Raw genomic sequence first — 20,974 nt, 5'->3', positions numbered from 1 at the left:
TGAGTCTGCGGGTCAGTTGCAAATTTCAAAATTGAAATCAATGCCTCTTTGTTAGGCAAGGGTAGAAGGGCTAAGAATCAGATCAGCCGTGATCTCATTGAATGGTGGAACATGCCTGAGGGGCTGAATGGTCAGCGTCTGTTCACATGTTTGGGAGCAGTTACTCTAATTTAGATCATTTCTCAACATGAGTTCCTACTTAAAACCTTGTTCCCAATTTTGTTTTATCTGTTTTTACTGTGTCTTCAATTGCATCCTCCTTTTTTCCCCTTTATCTTAGATGAAACCAAGCTCAAACTTTGGAACATCACCATCAGTAAGAATGTACTTCAGCTGCCAAGCATCTTCCATCACCTCCCACATCTGCTCGCCCGAGAAGACAGTTTTCAGCCGTCTGTCTACCTGGGACAGAGGAGAACTGGAGGTGAGAAAGAAATCGACTGATACAAAAACATTGAGCTGATTTCAAGATCATTGTTTTGAATCTTTTAATTAAGCCCCATTGATAGGTTGGCATGCAAGAAATGAAAGTACATTAGTCATTCAAACTTGCACCAAAATTCTACTGCCCACACTCTAACTCGCACCTAGACATTGTCACACTGTTTGCTGACCTAGATTAGTTCCCGGAGCTGGCAATGCCTTAACTATGAAATTCTCATCTAAACTAAAAGTAAAATACTGCAGATCCTGGGCACTAGATGTCTGGAATTTGCTGCCTAATTTGGTGGTTGAGGCAAAAACCCTCAGCTCGTTTAAAAGGTACCTAAATCTACAGCTGGAGTACTGTAATCTGTAAGGCTAATGGCTAGGTGCTGGAAAGTGAGATTCAGCTGCTGCAGACACAGTGGGCTGAATGGCCTCTCTGTGTCATAACGGGCCTGATTTTACCATTTTCATTCCAAGTGCTGAATCTGGGCGCAATTCAGATCCAACTTGGAAACCTGCTTTCAGGTGCCCCCATTAGCACTTAGCCTGAAAAAAAAATGGCGGGTCTGAATCACGCTGTGGGCGGGGCTTATCGCGCCCGAAACGATCGGAGCTCTGAACTGCGCATGCACAGTTAGAAAAAAATTTGAAAAAGGGCGCGCCCGTGTCAGATCGCTCCTGGGCCGCAGAAAGCGGAGAAAGCGGCCCGGGAGCAAAAACCGGGAGCGATGGTCTCCACAGAAATCACTGTCCCCCTTATCCGCACCCCCTCCCCCCCCCCCCACTCCCCAGTACCCAGACTGATCGAACCCCCCCCCCCCCCCCCACCGACCGCCCGCAGAATGGTAGCGGACCCTGCCGCCACCCCCCCCCCCCCCCCCCCCCCCCCCCCCCCCCGAGAACGACCTCTCCTCACTACCCCCCCCCCGAGAATGATCAGGCCTCATTCCCCCGCCCGCCCCCCCCTCCCCAAAAAACAGAGAATGATCTGACCCGCCTCCCGCCCCCAACCCTCTTTCCCCCACCACCGATCTGAGTCAGGGAGCCGTTGGAAGCTCTGAACTCGCTCTTCAGCAGCTGGAGCGCCCGATTCAGACATTTATTCAGCAGGTTCATTTCGGTGCGATTCTGGATCGGCGAACATGGTGGTAAAGGGGGAAATGCTGATAAAGTTGGGCGGGCAGTTCATTAATTCAATTTAAATGCATGCAAATGCATTTAAATCACCATTGCGCCCATTTCGGGTGCGAATCAGATCGCGGCCATTCCCAGGTCTCAGTAAAGTGGCCATCTACGTGGGCGCGGGTTGCATTAATGGCCTCACACCCGACATTACCACGTTTTCGCGCGACGCAATGGTAAAATAGGGCCCAACGTTTCTGTTGTTCTTTGGCATCACCACCTAGGCCAGCATTTATTGCCCATCCCTAACTGCCCTTGAGAATGCGGAAGTGAACCCACCTCTTGAACTGCTGCAGTCCGGATTGTGTAGATACATCCACAGCGCTGTTAGGGAGTTCCATTAATTTGATCCAGTGACAGCAAAGGAATGGTGATCTGCTTCCAAGTCAGGATTGTGTGCGACTTGGAGGGGAGCTTGCTGGTGGAAGTGACCCCATGCATCTACTGCCCTTGTGCTTCTGATGGTAGAGATTATGGGCTTGGAAGGTGCTGGCTTTAGGAGCCTTGGTGAGTTGCTGAATGTACCTTGTAGTTGGTACACACTGCTGCCACTGTGCCTCAGTGGTGGAGCAAGTGAATGTTTAGGTTGATGAATGTGGTGCCAATCAAACAGGTGGCTGTTGTTTGATGTCTTAATTCTGCTTTGTATTATTGACAAAATCTTAATCCATTACCTGGGCTGTTCTTTTGATCCACAGTTTCGATAGTGATGGGAGTTCCGACTGTCAAGAGGGAAGTGCACAGTTACCTGATAGACACGTTAAACTCCCTCATTTATGAACTGACCCCAGAGGAAAAACAAGACTGTGTGATTGTTGTACTCATTGCAGAGGTGAGTGAAAACACACTTGTGGATTTGTGTTGAGGGGTGATTTATTCAAGGTCTTCAAATGATGAGGGATTCACTGGGAGGGATACAGAGAAACTTCCTTTTGGTCTGGGCAGTGCAGAAGAAGAGGGATTTAAAAAAATTATTAAAGGAGCAAGAAACCAAGCCAGGTACCACACTGCTGACAGTCTGGAGTTACATGTTAATGAGGTAAAGTAAGGATGAAAGATTTTCCTTGCCTCAAGGGCATGTGAACCAGATTTTTTTTTTACAGTTATTTGGTAGTTTTGTGGTCATCTTTCTATTCCGGCTGAGATTTGAAATTGTGCCTCTATTATTTGGTCCAGGCTTTTAGATTGCTAGTTCACAACATGGCTACTAAGCTACCATTAACTGGTCATTTATCTTGTGTATATAGGAGCATGTTATTTAGCCCCAAGAACCTTGAGGACTTTGCCATCATATACTCAGGTCAGCCAAAAACATGTACCTGTTGGATAAGGGCCGAGATTCATCCAACACCACGTCTGGGTTTCCCTTATAGTCACACCCTCCTGTCCCTGACCACTAACAAGACCTGCCTAACCTAAGGGCTGTGACTGCATCTTGGATCCAAGTGTCTGGGTGACTCTTCCCCCTCCATTATGTCTCGCAATGTCAAAAACTCAAAGCCTAACTCAATAACTCTGAACTGGAATTCCTGATACAGATGCTTATTGTCTGGAAATTCAGTGCTCTACAAACTCCCACATGCTGCAGTTGACACACTCCACCTGCACTGCCACCCCTATGTAACCTTATTTTAATGATTTCATGATTTGATGAAATTAAAATTAGGCACTCTTTTAAACTGCTTTACTCCTTGTATTTTGTTTACAGATTTTTAATGATGGAGAAAGATATTAATAATTTGTTACGAGTCAAGTATAAAGAGATAATGAAAAGTGAGAATCCATTAATGTCACAGAATTGTGCAGAGGGAAGCCATTGGGCTCATCATATCTGCACTAGCTCCTCAAATGAGCATCGAGATTTAGTGCCATTCCCCTGTCTTTTCCCCATACCCTTGCACATTGTTTCTATTCAAGTAATCATCTAATGCCCTCTTGAATGCCTCGATTGAACCTGCCTTCACCACACATCCAGGCAGAGCATTTCAGACCTTAACCACTCACTGTGTGAAAACGTTTTTTCCTCGCATCACATTTGCTTCTCTTGCAAACCACTTAAAACCTTTGCATCCTCGTTCTTGATCATTCTACCAGCGGGAACAGCTTCTCCCTATTTACTCTGTCCCACCGCCTCGTGATTTTGAATATCTCATCAAATCTCCTCTTAGCCTTCCCTCCAAGGAGAACATTTCCATCCTCTCCAATCTATCCTCATGACTGAAATTTCTCACTGCTGGAGCCATTCTGGTAAACCTCTTCTGCACTCTCTCCAATGTGTTCACATCCTTCCTATAGTGTGGTGCCCAGAACCGTACACAATATTCTAGCTGAGGTCTAACTAGTGTCTTGTATAAGTTCAGCATAACCTCCTTGCTCTTGTATTCTATTAATAAGGCCCAGAATATTATGTGCTTTATTAACTGCTCTCTCCATATGCCCTGCCACCTTGAATGATCTATGCACATATACACCATAAGACTATATGACATAGGAGCAGAATTAGGCCACTCGGCCCATCGAGTCTGCTCCGCCATTCAATCATGGCTGATATTTTTCTCATCCCCATTCTCCTGCCTTTTCCCCATAACCCCTGATCCCCTTATTAATCAAGAACCTATCTATCTCTGTCTTAAAGACACTCAATGACCTTGGCTCCACAGCCTTCTGCGGCAAAGAGTTCCACAGATTCGCCACTCTCTGGCTGAAGAAATTCCTCCTCCTCTCTGTTTTAAAGGATCGTCCCTTTAGCCTGAGGTTGTGCTCTGGTTCTAGTTTTTCCTACTAGTGGAAGCATCCTCTCCACATCCACTCTATCCAGGCCTCGCAGTATCCTGTAAGTTTCAATAAGATCCCCCCTCATCCTTCTAAACTCCAATGAGTACAGACCCAAGAGTCCTCAACCATTCCTCATACGACAAGCTTTTCATTCCAGGGATCATTCTTGTGAACCTCCTCTGGACCCTTTCTAAGGCCAGCACATCCTTCCTTCGATATGGGGCCCAAAACTGCTCACGATACTCCAAATGGGGTCTGACCAGAGCCTTATACAGCCTCAGAAGTACATCCCTGCTCTTGTATTCTAGCCCTCTCGACATGAATGCAAACATTGCATTGGCCTTCCTAACTGCCAACTGATCCCTCTGCTCCTGCACCCCTTAAAGAATTTTACCCCTTATTTTATATAATCTCCCCATGTTCTTCCTATCAAAGTGTATCACCTCACACTTCTCCGCATTGAACTTCATCTGCTATCTATCTGTTTACTCCACTTATGTCTATGTCCTTTTGAAGTTCTATGCTGTCCTCTTCACAATTTACAATACTTTCAAGTTTTGTCATCTGTAAACTTTGAAATTGTCCCCTACATGCCAAGATCTAGATCATTAATATATATCAGGAAAAGCAAAGGCCCCAATACTAACCTCTGGGAACACCACTACAAACCTTCCTCCAGGCCAAAAGATTATCCATTGACCATTACTCTCTGTTTCCTATTATTTAGCCAATTTTGTATCCATGTTGCTACTGTCCCTTTTATTCCATGAGCTATAACTTTTCTCAAGTCTTGTGTGGCACTGTATCGAATGCCTTCTGAAAGTCCATGTACACCACTTCAACAGCATTACCATCATCAGCTCTTTCTGTTACCTCCTCAAAAAAACTCCAGCAAGTTAGTTAAACATGATTTCCCCTTTAGAAATCCATGCTAGCTCTTCCTAATCAACCCATATTTTTCCTTGTGACAACTAATTCTATCCCAAATAATTGTTTCTAGAAGCTTGCCCACCAGTGATGCTAAACTGACTGATCTGTAATTGCTGGGTTTTTCCTTACAATTCTTTTTTGAACAAGGGCATAACATTTGCAATTCTCCAGCCCTCTGGCACCTGCCCCAAGTCTATCGAAGGTTGAAAGATTATGGCCAGTGCCCCTGCAATTTTCAATCTCACTTCCTTCAATATTCTTTGTTTCATCTCATCTGGTGCCTTGTCAATTTTCAGCACCAACAGTCAGTTCAACATTTCCTCAAAGGTTCCACCTTTGAACCCTTCTAGAGACAGAATTTCCTTGACTGTCACCATGTCCTGGGTAGCATCTACCTCCTTGGTAAAGATAGAAGCAAAGTATTCATTTAATACCTCAACCATGCCTCCTGTCTCCATGTGTAAATTCATTTTTAGGTTCCTAATCACCTCTACTCCTTTTACCATCCCTTTACTATTTATATGCCTATAGAAGACTTTGGAATGCCCCTTTATGTTGGTTGCTAATCTTTTCTCATAATCACTCTTTGCTTCCCTATGTGCTTTTTCACGTCACCTCCCCTCTAAACCTTATGTATTCCACTTGACTCACAATTTTTTGTATTTTCTATCTGACACCTGTCATAAGCACACTTTTTCTTTTTAATTTCCATCTCCTTTTTCATTCAGGGAGCTCTGGATGTTTGTCCTACCTTTCCCTTTTAAGAGAATGTACCTCGACTATGTTGGATCATTTCTGTTTTGAAGTTAGTCCTTTGTTCAGCTACAGTTTTTTCAGACAACCTTTTGGTCCAGTCTAACCAGCCCAGCTCCATTTTTCTCCATTGAAGTTGAATCTCCCCTAGTTAATTAATTTTACTCTGGATTGCCTGTTTTCCGTTTCCTATCATCATCCTAAACCTTACAATATAATTGATCATTATCTCCTAAATGTTCCCCCACTGACACTTTATCTTCTTGGCTCACTTCATTGCCAAGAACCAGGTTTAACAGTGCAATCTTTCTGGACACATACTGCTTTAGAAATTTTCCTGAACACAAGCTAGGACTTTTTTTTTTACTCCTCTCCATCCTTTACAGCACCATAGTCCCAGTCTACATTCAGGTAAGTAAAGTCCCCATTAAAACTACTCTATAATGTTTGCATCTCTCTAATTTTCCCGCAAATTTGTTCCTCTACATCCTTCCCACTTGTTGACGGTCTATAGACTGCACTGGACAATGTAATTGCACCCTTTTTGCTCCTTAGTTCTAGCCAAATTGATTCTGTCCTCAGTCCTCTGGGACATTCTCCTTCTCCACCACTGCAATGCTCTCCCTCACCAATACTGCCACCCTTCCCCCTTTCCTTCCTCTCCTAGCTTTTCTGAACATATTGCACCCAGGAATATTTAACAGCCAGTCTTGCCCTTCCTTAAGCCAGATCTCTCTTATCACCACGAAATCATGTTTACAAAACACAATCTGTGCCTGTAGCTTCCCATTTATTTGTGCATTCACATATACATGCACAGTAATCCTGATTTAGATTTCATTACATTCTCTCTCGCTCTGACTTCACTTATTAACTTACTATTCTCTATAGTAGTGTTTTCTGTCCCTTTCAGTATTTTGTGCATTCCGGTATTCCTCTCTAATACTTCCTCTTGGTGCCGAGTTAGTTTAAAGCCCTCCCAACAGGACTAGCAAAATGCCTTGCAAGGAATTCACTCCCAGTTCTGTTTAGGTTTAAGTTTAAAGTTTATTTATTAGTATCACAAGTATGTTTACATTAACACTACAATGGAGTTACTGTGAAAATCCCCTAGTTGCCACACTGCGCGGCTGCCTGTTCGGGTACAACTGAGGGAGAATTTAGCATGGCCATTGCACCTAACCAGCACATCTTTCAGACTGTGGGAGGAAACCCATGCAGACACTGGGAGAACGTGCAGACTCCACACAGACAGTGACCCGAGGCTGGAATTGAACCCGGGTCCCTGGTGCTGAGAGGCAGCAATGATAACCACTGCGCCACCATATCACCCCAACCCATCATATAGGTGCCATCTCCCCCAGAGCGAGTTCCAGTGTGCCAGGAATCTAAAGCCCTTCCTCCTGCATCATCTTTCCAGCCACACGTGCATGTGTCTTATCCTCCTATTTCTGTACTCACTTTCATGTAGTACTGGGAGTAATCCAGAAATTACTACATTTGAGGTCTTGCCTGATTTTCTGTCTAGCTTCCCTAAATTCTGATTGCAGGACCCAATCCCCCTTCCTTCCAAGTCATTTGTACCAATATGGACCATGACCTCTAGATGTTCACCCTCCCCCCAGAAGCATGTCCTGCAACCACCCTGTCACACCCTTGACCCTAGCAGTGTTCTCTATTTAGTTAATTTTATTCTCCTTGGTCTTTCTTTTTCTTCGCCAGGTCACAGTCCAACAGATTTATTTGGAATCACGAGCTTTCGGAGCACTGCTTCTTCATCAGGTGAGTCACTCATCGCTCACCTGATGAAGAAGCAATGCTCCGAAAGCTTGTGATTCCAAATAAACCTGGTGAACTTTGACCTGGTGTTGTGAGACTTCTGACTGTGCCCACCCCAGTCCAACGCCGGCATCTCCACATCATTTCTTTTCCTTAATCAACCTTTGAGGTGAAGATGACCACATTGATCATCTGTGATGTTTGGTAGGGTTCCAGTGGGTACACAGGTAACTGCTAAAGCTGATCTATGCTCAGAATGTTCTGCTGCAATTAGGACAGGATACTGCAGACGGGTAACTTTTGGATGAGTTGCTGGATCAGGATTTACCCTCCCTGCATTTTCTCTCTGCCTCTGATATGCAGTAGCTTCCGAAGCAAGCCACACCATCTTTTATTTGGTTGCACCAGGTGTAGTGTCCCTGGGCAAGCTACTCTCTCAATCTAATTAAAAACTGAGCATAATGGTACGGCAATCTATACAATGTATCAAGTACGATAAATTAAAAGTTTACATTTGGTCAAACTGGCTTTTTAAATTTTTAAATAATTATTTGATCTAGTTTGTTATAGATCAAATTAAATGTTTTATCTGCAAATAGACTCGCACATGCCTGCTTGTGCTGTTATGCCACTGTGCAGTTTCTCCTGTGCTGCTCACTGATTCACAGAGACCTTTGCTTTGCTCCGAGCTTCACCCTTTTCACTCTTGTGTTTTATTTTTGTTTATGGGAGCTTGGCTTTTAGTAAGTTGGCTGCTGCATTTCCTACACTAGCATAATTGCTGTACTTGGCTGGTTGTAATGTACGTTAGGACATCCCAAATGTGTTGTAGAATGTTTTATAATCACAGAATCCCTACAGTGCAGAAGGAGGCCATTCAGCCCATCGAGTCTGCACCGACCACAATCCCACCCAGGCCCTTTTCCCGTGACCCCACACATTTACCCTGCTAATCCCCCTGACACTAGGATCAATTTGGCATGGCTAGTTTTTTTGCCTGTAGCTAATCATTCCATTTAATCAACTCTCCAACCTCTTCAACGAACTGATTCTTGTATGATTGTGAGATGTTTTCACTCCGCTGCTTTTCCAGATGCAGGATGGGGACAGATTTGAAGCTCGTGTTGAAATCACTTGGTAGCCGACACAGTTCAATATGATAATTCTATTAAGTACTGAAATTATTTTCTGCCTCAATGATTCAATGGTATGTAAGGCTTTTCAACTTGTGGATCAAGTCAGCTGAGCGTTAAAATCCCAGTTGATCATAGAATCTTTTGAATGGACTTACCTTGCATTAAGTTGATCTTTCTCTACATCCTAGCTACGACTGTAGCACTACATTCTGCACTCTCGCCTCTCCTTCTCTGAACGGTATGCTCTGTCTGTATAGTGCACAAGAAACAATACTTTTCACTCTATGCTAATACCCGTGACAATAATAAATCAAATCAAAATCCCTACAGTGCTGAAGGAGGCAATTTGGCCCATCAAGCCTGCACCAACAACAATCCCAGGCCCTATCCCTGTAACCCCATATATTTACCCTGCTCGTCCCCCTGATGCTAAGGGACAATTTGTCATGGCCAGTGCACCTAACCAGCACGTCTTTCAGACTGTGGGAGGAAACCGGAGCACCTGGAGGAAACCCACGCAGACACGGGGAGAATGTACAAACTCCACATAGACAGTGACCCAAGCCGGGAATTGAACCCGGGTCTCTGGTGCTGTGAAGCAGCAGTGCTAACCACTGTGCCACCGTGCCATTCTGGGACCTTCCCGTCAAGTTGATACTGGACGGGAAGGTCCCAGAATGGAACCCCAGCTCAAAAGACTAACATTTATTTTACAAAACATGGATTAACAGAGTCACAGGACTGCTAATTAGCTTTTAACAACATTTATTAAATGTGAGAAGTCTGATTATGATAGTCCTTCACTCTCACTTCACAAATGTACACAGATTTTAAGGATACCTCAGGTTACAAAATATATCTTGTGTTATAATGTTCTCATAGTGGCCTATTCATTTACAGGGACACACTTCATCCTGAAACCAAATGGCAGAACCTCTGTGGATTTACCCTCAAATCCTCCCCGATAATTATTAGACTGTTAGCCAATGGCCCTCAATGGACTCCAGCTTCCACATGAGTGTTTCCCAAAAGACACATCTTAGAATATTCTCCCAAACAGTGCTTTCCTCAGCTATTTTCAACTCTGCTTTCTGTATTCCTCTGCCTTGAATGTGCATTCAAGCTTCCACACAATCTCGCAGGTATCCAGCCACCAATAGAATGGTATTTCTTCACAGGCTGTAATAAGGTCGCCAGCGTTAAGATTGTTTCAGGTATCTGGCTTCTTGCTAGTCGACTTCACCAGGTCTGCACCTTTTAGCTCTGCCCTTAACTTCAGTGAACAGTAGCTTGTTCAAATTCAATTTCAAATAGAAACATGGAAAATAGGAGCAGGAGTAGGCCATTCGGCCTTTTGGGCCTGCTCTGCCATTGATTATAATCATGGCTGATTATCCTACTCAGTAACCCTTCCCCCTTTTCCCCCATATCCTTTGATTCAGGTTTTTCCCATATCCTCAGACTGTGACTCCTGGTTTTGGAATCTCCACCATCGGGAACATACTTCTTGCATCTACCTTGTCTAGTCCTGTTAGAATTTAATACGTTTCTATGAGACCTCCCTCATTCTTCTAAACTCCAGCAAATATACTCCTAACTGACTCCCAACTCCTCATATGTCAGTCCTGCCATCCCAGGAACCAGTCTGTTAAACCTTCGCTGCGCTCCCTCCTCAGGACACCCATCCTCAGATAAGGAGACCAAAACTGCACACAATATTCCAGGTGTGGCCACACCAAGGCCCTGTATAATTGCAGCAAGACATCCCTGCTCCTGTATGCTATGAAGACCAACGTACCATTTGCTTTTTTTGCCGTTTGCTGCATCAGCATGCTTACTTTAAGTGACTGGTGTACAAGGACACCCAGGTCTTGTTTCCCTCTCTCAATCTATAGCCATTCAGATCATAATCTGCATACCTGTTTTTCTACCAAAGTGGTTAACCTCACATTTATCCACATTGTATTGCACCTGCTATATTGGCCCAATCGCTCAACTTGTCCAAATCACACTGAAGCATCTCTACATCCTTCTCACAGCTCACCCTCCCACCCAGAGTTGTATCGTCTGCAATTAGTTCCCTCATCTAAATCATTAATATATATTGTGAATAGCTGGAGTCCTAGCACTGATCCCTGTGGTACCCAACTGGTCACTGCCTGCAACATGGAAAAAGACCTGTTTATTCCTACTCTTTGTTTTCAGTCTGCCAACCGGTTTTCTATCTATCTCAACACATTACCCCAAATTCCATGCACTTTAATTTTATGTGCTAATCTCTTACGTGGGACCTTGTTGAAATCTCCTGAAAGTCCAAATAAACGATATCCACTGGCTCCCTGTCAGCAACTCTACTGTTTACATCCTTGAAGAATTCCAGTAGATTTGTCAAGTATGATTTCCTTTTGTGTACGATGCTGACTTTGTCCGACCCTGCTACTGTTTTCCAAGTTCTCTGCTATTAAATTTTTATAATGGAGTCTAGTGTTATTCCCCACTACTGATGTCAGGCTGACTGGGCATTCCATGATTTCTCTCTACCTACCTTTTTAATTTGTGCGGTTACATTAGCTACCTTCCAATTTGTAGGAACTGTTCCAGAGTCTATTGAACCTTGGAAGATGACCAGCGCTGCATCCACTATTTCCTGGGCCACTTCCCTAAGTATTCTGGGATTAGGCCCTGGACCTTCAATCCCATCAATTTTCCTAAAACCATTTCCTTACTAATACTGATTTCCTTCAGTTCCTAGGTCTCACGAATCCCTGTTTTCCCCAACATTCCTGGTACATTATTTGTGCCTTCCTTTGTGAAGACAGAGCCACTAAGTATGTATTTAGTTGGTCAGCCATTTCTTTGTTCCCCATTATAATTTCCCCTATTTCTGGCTGTAAGGGACCTACATTTGTCTTCACCAATCTTTTTTCTCTTCACGTACCTATAGAAGATTTTGCAGTCAGTTTTTATGTTCCCTGCAAGTTTACTCTCGTAATCAAATTGACTTTCAAGAGCCAAGCATCTTTTGGCAATTCCTGGGTCTTTAAATCTTCATTTTTCACCACAGTTACCATGTCCCTTCGTTACATTGGTCATCATTGCTTTCTGTCTTTGTACCCATACCCAAGTCATTTGTATAAATAGAAAATGAGAGATGTGAGTGTATCCTGATTGGCTCGGACAAGAAACATCCTTGCCCTTTGCTCTCTGTCCTTAGTCATCATTCTTTCTATATGGCTAAATTCTTCCACTGAAGATCTGTTCCCAAAGGTGTGAGGGGCAAAGTTTAAAGGAGATGTACGAGGCAAGTTTTTTTTACAGAGTGCGGTGGGCGCCTGGAACTCTTTGCCGGGGGAGGTAGTGGAAGCGGATACGATAGTGACTTTTATGGAGCATCTTGACAAACACATGAATAGGATGGGAATAGAGGGATACAGTCCCTGGAAAGGGTAGGGAGTTTTAGGTCACACAGGCAGCATGGTCGGTGCAGGCTTGCAGGGCCGAAGGGCCTGTTCCTGTGCTGTAATTTTCTTTGTTCTTTGGATTTACAGCACACTGCGGTAAAATTCTGTCTTGTGGTGGTGGGGAGTGGGGGTGGGGGGGAATGGATGAGAAATTCCAAGCACCCAATGATTTTCTTCTACCATTGAAGTTAGCGGAATTGAAAATGGTGCAAAGTGTAAAATAGGCTGTCAATTCACTGCCACCTCTTTAGAGCTGCTGCCCAAGACTGATTTATACCAGTCTTTGTTATCAGCAAATGAGAGGAAAAAATACACAATTAACGCAATATTTTCAACAACGATATTTTCAATAGCTCATTTGGATTCAAATTAGAGTCTTTACTAAACAGTTGAGAGGGGCATGGCAGGGGATAAAGACATTGGTAAATGCTGCTTTTGTTATATAAAGGCTGTGCTTTAATTGGTGCTTTTTGTTAGTTACTGTAATTCGCTTAAAGTTCACACACATCTATAAACACAACTCTGCAGGGTTACAGTAATTAGCAGAAGTGTTGGGTTGCTGCCAGCATTAAGTTCCTACAATCACCCTTTCATATGGTTTAATGTTTCTTTGCACAGAGGCATCTGGGAAGTCCATATTGTTGAAACCAGTAGAACTTAACAGGGTGGTGGTGTGAGGGCCTGGAGAGGATTAAATAACAAGTGTTGGCTGAAGCAGTTGCAAAAGAAAAGCTTTGCTTCTAAAGTTCACTGTCTTGCAAAGCATTTATTGTTGCATTTGCTGCTTTTTGTTTGGGGTTCACAGTTACTAGAACTTGTCTGGTGACTAAATAGGAATGAGTGTCCATGTGACTGTATTTGCTGCATTTGTACACTCTGTCCCTTCCTGTCACACTCTGGCTTTCATTACTTAATTGCTGCCTTGCAATGCTGTCATATCCTTTTGCTTTATAAGCCTACATATCCCCTCTCCAGAACCATCCTCATTCTATTCTGTAAGTTGGTAGCTGAAAAGTCATGGGTGGTTATTGGATGGTCTGTTGGATGTGCAGGGGTAGGGATGTCCCACAAAGTGAGGGTTCATGTTGCCTTAAGAAGTGGTGGGGTCAGTCAGGACGTGGGGGCATCAACATTAAAAGGTTCAAGGGGAAGAACAGGAATGTCCACTTGGCTAATGTTGGGGTCAAGGGTAACAGGGGTAGGTTGGATAGTGATAGAAGGAAGGGAAATTAGGAGGTGGTGAGTATGGGGGAGGATTGGAGGAACAAGGTGGGTGATGGGGAAAGATGGGATGCTGGTCTCCCAGCGACACCTTTTTCAATCTCTCCTAACAATGCAGTTTGAAAAATTAGCTAGAAGAAAAACCAGTCTGGGAGGGGTCTCGGGGCAAGTGGGAGGAGTTCAGCACAGCAACTTGTTGTCAATTGAAGGTGCATTCTATAATTGTCCTGCTGAAACTAAGGCGAGCATGGCTCAGCTAAATGTTGGACTCAAGGACTTAATTCATAATGAACCAACTTGGCTCCTTCAATGGTGCACATTCGGGGAACAATCCATTAGGTTTAAGTGCTGCAGTGCATATGGCCTTAGTTGGCATCTGATTCTTAGGCGTATCAAAATAGATGTGGGCTCAAAACATCTGCTGCAGACCGGTAGCATGGGTCCTACGAGTCTCCATGTCCCCAGTGCATTGGTCAAGGCATTCAAGACATGATGTTTCCAGTTATGACAGAAGTGCAAGGACTGGGTTTCAATAGATATTGTCAAGGCTATTGGAGGACAACCAACACGAGGCTGACTGTGGATCCTAGGACTTGGGTCCTTTTACCTTAAAGGACAGTTTTATTGTGAATACGCTATCAGGTCTGAGGAGAAATCTCGGCCATGTGTTGTCCTCAGGATGATCCTACAAAGAGTGGCCGACTATGCAATATTCAGACTGAGGAAAAGCCAAGGGCTAAAGACTGCATTCCTGCCTTGCGTGTGGAGGAAGATCATTCCACGGGAACTCCCCTTGATTACTCAATTGTATCCGTTCACAGAAACAAGTTGGAGTGGAGAATACAGGCTGCGGGGAACATGGCCTTCTTGATAACTTTGATTTGAATAAGAAGGAAGGCCCAAATACAAATCTGCGCAGCATGGGGAAGACCATCACCTTGAGGAACAAGAGACAGCAGGGCCTGAGGAAGACCCAGATACCAATGAGGGGAAGCCAAATCCACAAAGATGTTTGGCATGATCGAAGGTCTACAGAATTCAAAGCTCGTACATGAAGGCAATATCACAGGTGCCTTCACTTGTCTAGGGATATGGTCACTTATATTCGCTACATCCTCCATGAGGAACTCATGCCCCATGACCTTGGAGGGCATCCGATATTGATTGCTTTGAAGGGTACCACTGCACAAAGCATTTTCACCTGTGGATCCTTCCAGGGCTCCACTGGGCACCTTCCCTCTAAACCTACACATCTCAGGACTCTTAAGGGGCAATTTTAGCATGGCCAATCAACCTAACCCACACATCTTTGGACTGTGGGAGGAAACCAGAGCACCCGGAGGAAACCCATGCAGACACGAGGAGAATGTGCAAACTCCACACAGACAGTGACCCAAGCCGGGAATCGAACCCAGGTCCCTGGAGCTGTGAAGCAGCAGTGCTAACCACTGTGCTACCGTGCCGCCCATGGCACCTTCTGCAGAATCTTAACAATTAGCGACACATAAATGCACAAGAGTTGTGACCGATGCCCTTTTCAATAAAGCTCACCATTATGTACAGTTTTGAATGGATGAAGCAAGCCAGACTGCCAGATCTGTGGGCTTGCTGCAATCTCAGGCTTCCCCCAAGTGCAGGGTGCCATTGATTGCCCGCAGGTGGCCTTGAGAGCCTTCACTGTCATCTTCATTATATCTCAAAAGTTACAAATCTCTCAATGATCATGGAGGAAGTATAATGACCGTCAACCCTAACAAGAGAGCCATGCTTGAAAGACTCAGTAGCCTAGGGAACGTATGGTTGCTGTGGAATGTGATAAGCGTTCCACCAGTGCACATTCTTATGCAACTACACATAGTGCAATCCTCTCAACCATGGCAGCAACAGGTCAGTGGGCATGGCATCCTTTAAAAGGTTGAAATGCTACTGCACACATGGATGCGCTTGTGCTAGTATGACAGCAGCTTAGCAAAGCGGCTCGAACATGAAAACCACTTGTCAATGATTAGCGCTTGGCTGTCTCAAGAAGGAGCAACATCCACTCAGTATTATCTTTCCAAATGCCAACTCTCACGCATAATTGATGCAGAGGCCTCGTCTTGACACTAAGTCCCAAGATGACATCAGGACACAGTGGTCTGTTGCATGACAGTATGCACCCAATGTTAGCATTGTGTCCTCCGAGTAGCTCAGCAGGATCATCGTTTGGTTACTGACAATCACTCATTATCCTGCATTCGTAGGAAACCTGTCAAGTTTATGTCCTGCATTGCCTTGGTTTTTAGGAAAGATGTGACCCAGTCAATTTTGACACAACAGTAAATGATAATTCCTAGATTCTGCTGACCACTAAGGCGATGTGCCGAAGCATCGCTTTCATAGCATTACAATCCTCGACATTGTCCATCTCACAAAAGCCAATCCTTTCTATGAACCTCAGGTCAATGAGTGCACAGTCAAGCAATGAAGGCCATATTAGTTTGTGTTCTGAGGCTTCACAGGGATATTCTGTGAGGCAATGCTAGGCAGACATTCGGGAGCAAAGAAAGTTCCTCACAGGCAAGTCAATGGCTTCATCAAGATGGACATCACACCCTTATTCCCCTCCAGCAGACATTTCAAATGTCACCGATTGGAACCATCTTCCATTGCTCAGAATCATGCATGGGAAGAGTGGGAACTAATAAAGAAATAATATTTAACCTTGAGTGCAGAGACGTGGAAATGCTGCAGGGAGGCATGAAAGGCTATGGTGCTCAATGATGAATTCTACTATTCTCAAAAAGTTCTGTCATAAAATAAATGACATTGCAAAGTGCACTTGGTGAAAAGACTCTAACGCTGGTCATGAGAAATATTTGTAACATTCACAAGCTGCAGATTTCAATGTGACAGCATCTGGATAATCACTGACCTTAAGGTCAAATAATGTCTGCCTGAGATGCAAGGATTACATGTGTGTTGTCCAGCCATCAATTCCATACAGGAAGTGACTTTGTTCATGTCGCAAATGTGGAACTAAAGGTAGTTCACTGTGATGAGATTGACAGAGACTTCGTGAAACTAAGGGACAAGATGGGTGATAATTGCGGAGGGGGAGAGAGTGGACTCATTTTGTATTCTTGAATGAATGCAGAGCTTGCATCTGTCACAGTCGAGAATGAAAGATAAATATATATATTCATCAGCTGGACTATTTTATAAAATCATTTTATTTTGTCCTTTTTCAAAATGAATAATGGCTGGGCGAACAAAATGACTCAACCGGTCACCTGATGCCTTGCAGCAGTTTCAAAGTTACAATGGCTACGCCACGGTGAGTCTGCTCCAGCCATGTTCGAACAAAAGCAAGCCTTCTCGGGTCTTAATCTCCTGTAATTGTGCTAATGGCCAAAGCATTAGCAGGCGAACACAATGATTTCAACAGGCAAGCCTGTTCACCAACTTGAAACTAATGCCTCCTAGAACAAAAGAATCCTGACTCTGATTAACCACCTAGATTCCAGTCTTGGGAATATGTACCCTGGCCGGGATTCTCCCAAAAAAGTTCTAAGTGTCGAATTTGAGAGAAAACTACGTAATTCAATCTGTTTTTTTCCAGTGGGAGATTCACACTAGAATCTCTCACACTCTATGCAATGCAGTAGCCACCACCATGAATATCATTAGATTTCAGGGGGTGGGGGCCTATTCCCACCCAGAAGGCTGACAGTTTAGGGCCTCTGCGCATTGTCAGCCTGCAGTTTGCTCACCAGCTCGATCGCTGGCCAGCTTGGGACCCCCCATGGCCTGATTGCGGCCCCCTGTCCATTTGTGGACCAGCCCTGAACCCCCCTCTCCACCCCCCCCACCCCTCCCGTCCTGATCTCCAGCACCCCCTGCCCCCCTCCCAGCAATGACAATTCGTGTCTCCCCCCCCCCCCTTGGAAGGAATGTTCTAGTTGAGTTCTGATTCTGGATGCTGGACACATGTAAAACCCTTTTCTGTTGGCCATAGGCACTGATCCCCCTGCAACCTCCTGCAATGTTAGCGGGGTCAGGTGGGAGGAACCCGGCTAACATCCCAAGGAAAGAGGATCTCCTGCACGTCATGGCAGCTTAGAAGAGAATCCCCAGGGAGGTCTCCCTGAACTGTGAAACCATGTTAAGCAGAAGTTCATGACACACCTGGCCTGCAGTGATTGGATGCCTGTGTAGGTGCCATTTAAATATGATGCCAGGACCTTTGGCCCTATGTGGTAACAGTGGGGCGGACAAATCACTGCCCTCACCACCACAAGTTTTGATGAGTACCTCGTTGAGGCATAATTAATGAGCTGAATACCGAATGGATAAGTCTGACCCACCACCTGGCAGGAATCGCATCAACGTTCTCGCCCATCATGACACTTAGGCTGGAATTTTCCATTCTACTGACTGATTCTATGAGACTCTCTCCATGTGGTGCACACAGCTTAAGATTGGCAAAGAATCACTTGGATCCACACAGTTAATGTAACACCTATAAAAGCTCAACTTGGCCTTAAACATTGGATAGTATGCACAAGATTGGAAATGTCACAGTACACTGCCATGCTTGCATTGGTAGCATAGGCGATCACCAGTAGTGTTAGTAGCACGTATTTGCCAATTCTGGTTGGCTGCATTCCCTGGGGGCGTCTCTTAACTTACCCTTCAATTGTCCTGCCTCTCCCCCACTCTGACCATTAATCTCCTGACAAGCCTTACCAATTGGAACCAAATAATCTGTTCTTACCTGATAATTCCTGACTGTCAAACAGCCTTCCTCCTCCTCCCGAACACTGTCCAATTTTTTATACTGATAAACGTGCTAACATTAAAGGGGAAAAAAACTTAATACCCTGAGATTTTTCTTGCATGGTATCCTGAAGATTAGTCTCTAGTATCACTTGCACCTGAATCAGAAGGTTGCCTGTTAAAAGTCACAATATTGAGACTTGAGCATTAAAATACAAGTTGGCACTCCCAATGCAGTAGAGAGGGAATGGCCCACTGCCTGGGGTACCATCTTTTAGATGGGATATTAAACCTCTCTCAGGTGAATGTAAAAGATTTCTGAAGACTTCAGGACACTCCTGAAGCATTGGCAACCCTAGTAATGCATAGCCTTCAATTCCATGTGCTTATTCCCATTTTTTATACCATTTCCCCAATGCTTAGAGGGGCTTTGGAGGTAACCCTGTGAAATTAAGATGGAAGGAACAATTTATGGTTTATGTCGTGCATTTCATGACCTCAGGATGTGCCAGAGCACACTACAGCCGATGAAGTACTTTTTGGAGTTTAATGCTGTTGTAAACGCAGCAGCCAATTTGCACACATCAAGTTCTCACGTACAGTAAGGTGATAATGACCAGATTATCTGTTTTTTGTGATCTTAGCTGAGGGGCATAAATTGGTCAGAACAGTAGGGAGAACTCTCTGTTCCTCATTAAAATAGTGCCATGGAATCTTTTACATTCACCTGAGAGAGGTTTAATATCCCATCCAGAAGATGGCACTCCAGACAGTGGACCATTCCCTCTCTCCTGCATTGGGAGTCCCAACTTGTATTTTAATGCTCAAGTCTCCAGATTGTAACTTTTAACAGGCAGCATTCTGATTCAGGTGCAAATGCCACTAGCTGCACCATGGCGGACAGAATAGAGGAACCAAGTCCTCCTTTTCTGAATGAGTTTCTTGAGTCTCTCTTGGCCTTTGGGTTCTGCCAGTGCCATGCGGATTATTTCCGCCATTGTGGCATGTAGGAGGTACCTTTGCACTTTGGTCCAGTCTCCCCAAGTGTTTGAGAGTTATAAATCAAACTGGTTTAGACATAACTAAGAACTGTACATGGATGGGATTCTCAGTTATACATGGTGAAACCCACTCTCCAGCATAAATGGGCAGATTGTAGGAACATAACCTTCACCATCAATTGATCTATATCTTAATTTTATCTTAACTTCCCTTAAAATCCCTCAAGACCCTTATTTAGCAAATATCTATCAAACTCTACTTTGATATTTTTCATTGACTCCAACCTCAGCTATTTTTGAAGGATGAACATTCTAGATTTCCACCAGCCTTTGTGACATATCACCCCTGAAACAGACTAGCACTAGTTTTAAGGTTATGCGTTATCCTGGACATTCCCACCAGAGGAAATAGCTTCTCTGTGTCTACGTTATCAAATCCTTTAATCATCTTAAGCATGTCAATTAGATTGCCATTTAATCTTTTATGCTCAAGGGAATACAAGATTAGTCTATGCAGTCTGTCCTCATAATTTAATCCATTTGGAAACATAGGAACAGGAGTAGGCCTCTTAGCCCCTTGAGTTTGTACTGCTATTTAATGAGGTCATGGCTGATCTGATCCATAAACCCCCTTTTTGTCACATAATCCTTAATAACTTCAGCTAATAAAATATATCAATCACAGATTTAAAATTCAGCTGCTGTTTGCAGATTTCCAAACTTCTAACACCTTTTGCATGAAATATTTCAAAATTTCACTCTTGTATATGTTGGCCAGGGCACTCCAATTTTACTGTGAAAATCCACTAGTCGCCACACTCTGGCACCTGTTCAGGTACACTGAGGGAGAATTTAGCATGGCCAATCCACCTAGCCAGCACATCTTTCAGATTGTGGGAGGAAACCGGAGCACCCGGAGGAAACCCACGCATACACGGGGAGAACATGCAGACTCTGCACAGATGGTGACCCAAGCCAGCAATCAAACCTGGGTCCCTGGCGCTGTGAGGCAGCAGTGTTAACCACTGTGCCATCGTGTCGACCTAAAACAATAACGCCCAACGTGGAGCTTGATTTAACCTCTTATCCAATGGAAGGCACCTTTAACCAAACCCTGTACAATTCTTTCTATTACTGATAAAAGTGGTAATATTAAGGAGGAAAAAAAAAATACTCTCAGATGTTTCTCGTAATGATGTCCTGAAGATTGCTCTCTAATTCCTGAAGACTTCAGGGCAATCCCCTGAGTGTTGGCAGCCCTAGTAACACATAGCCTTCACTTCCATGTGCTTAATTCCAATTTTTTTTAATACCATTACCCCTGATGCTTTAGAGTGCCTCAGTGACTATACTGAGAGTGTCAACCTAGATTTTGTGCTCAGGCCTCTAGATAGGGACTTGTACTCTTTGCTTCTGACTCGTATGCAAGAGTACTATGCACTGAGCCACAGCTGACATATAAATAGTTTGCCACTCTTGGGCCTTTGTGCGGATCGAAACCTATGCTAGAAATGGGCTTTAAACTTGTGCCTCGATAAAAAGACCTTAA

The 20,974-nt window shown here is 44.2% G+C and overlaps 1 protein-coding gene across 1 annotated transcript in view; it reads left to right on the top strand.

Annotated features, from left to right (window-relative positions):
* The window catches only part of mgat4b (alpha-1,3-mannosyl-glycoprotein 4-beta-N-acetylglucosaminyltransferase B), a 232,042-nt gene that overhangs the window by 126,157 nt on the left and 84,911 nt on the right, over window positions 1-20,974 (top strand). The window contains exons 3-4 of the mRNA XM_078231799.1: window positions 281-424; window positions 2,310-2,443. Of these exons, the coding sequence (XP_078087925.1) occupies window positions 281-424; window positions 2,310-2,443 (278 nt within the window). The remainder of the gene's footprint in view (window positions 1-280; window positions 425-2,309; window positions 2,444-20,974) is intronic.

This window comes from Mustelus asterias, chromosome 16 (assembly GCF_964213995.1).
Source record: "Mustelus asterias chromosome 16, sMusAst1.hap1.1, whole genome shotgun sequence".
NCBI classification, from domain to species: Eukaryota; Metazoa; Chordata; class Chondrichthyes; order Carcharhiniformes; family Triakidae; genus Mustelus; species Mustelus asterias.
The sequence above is the reverse complement of the archived record's forward strand: the minus strand, read 5'-3'. Positions and strand labels throughout refer to the sequence as shown.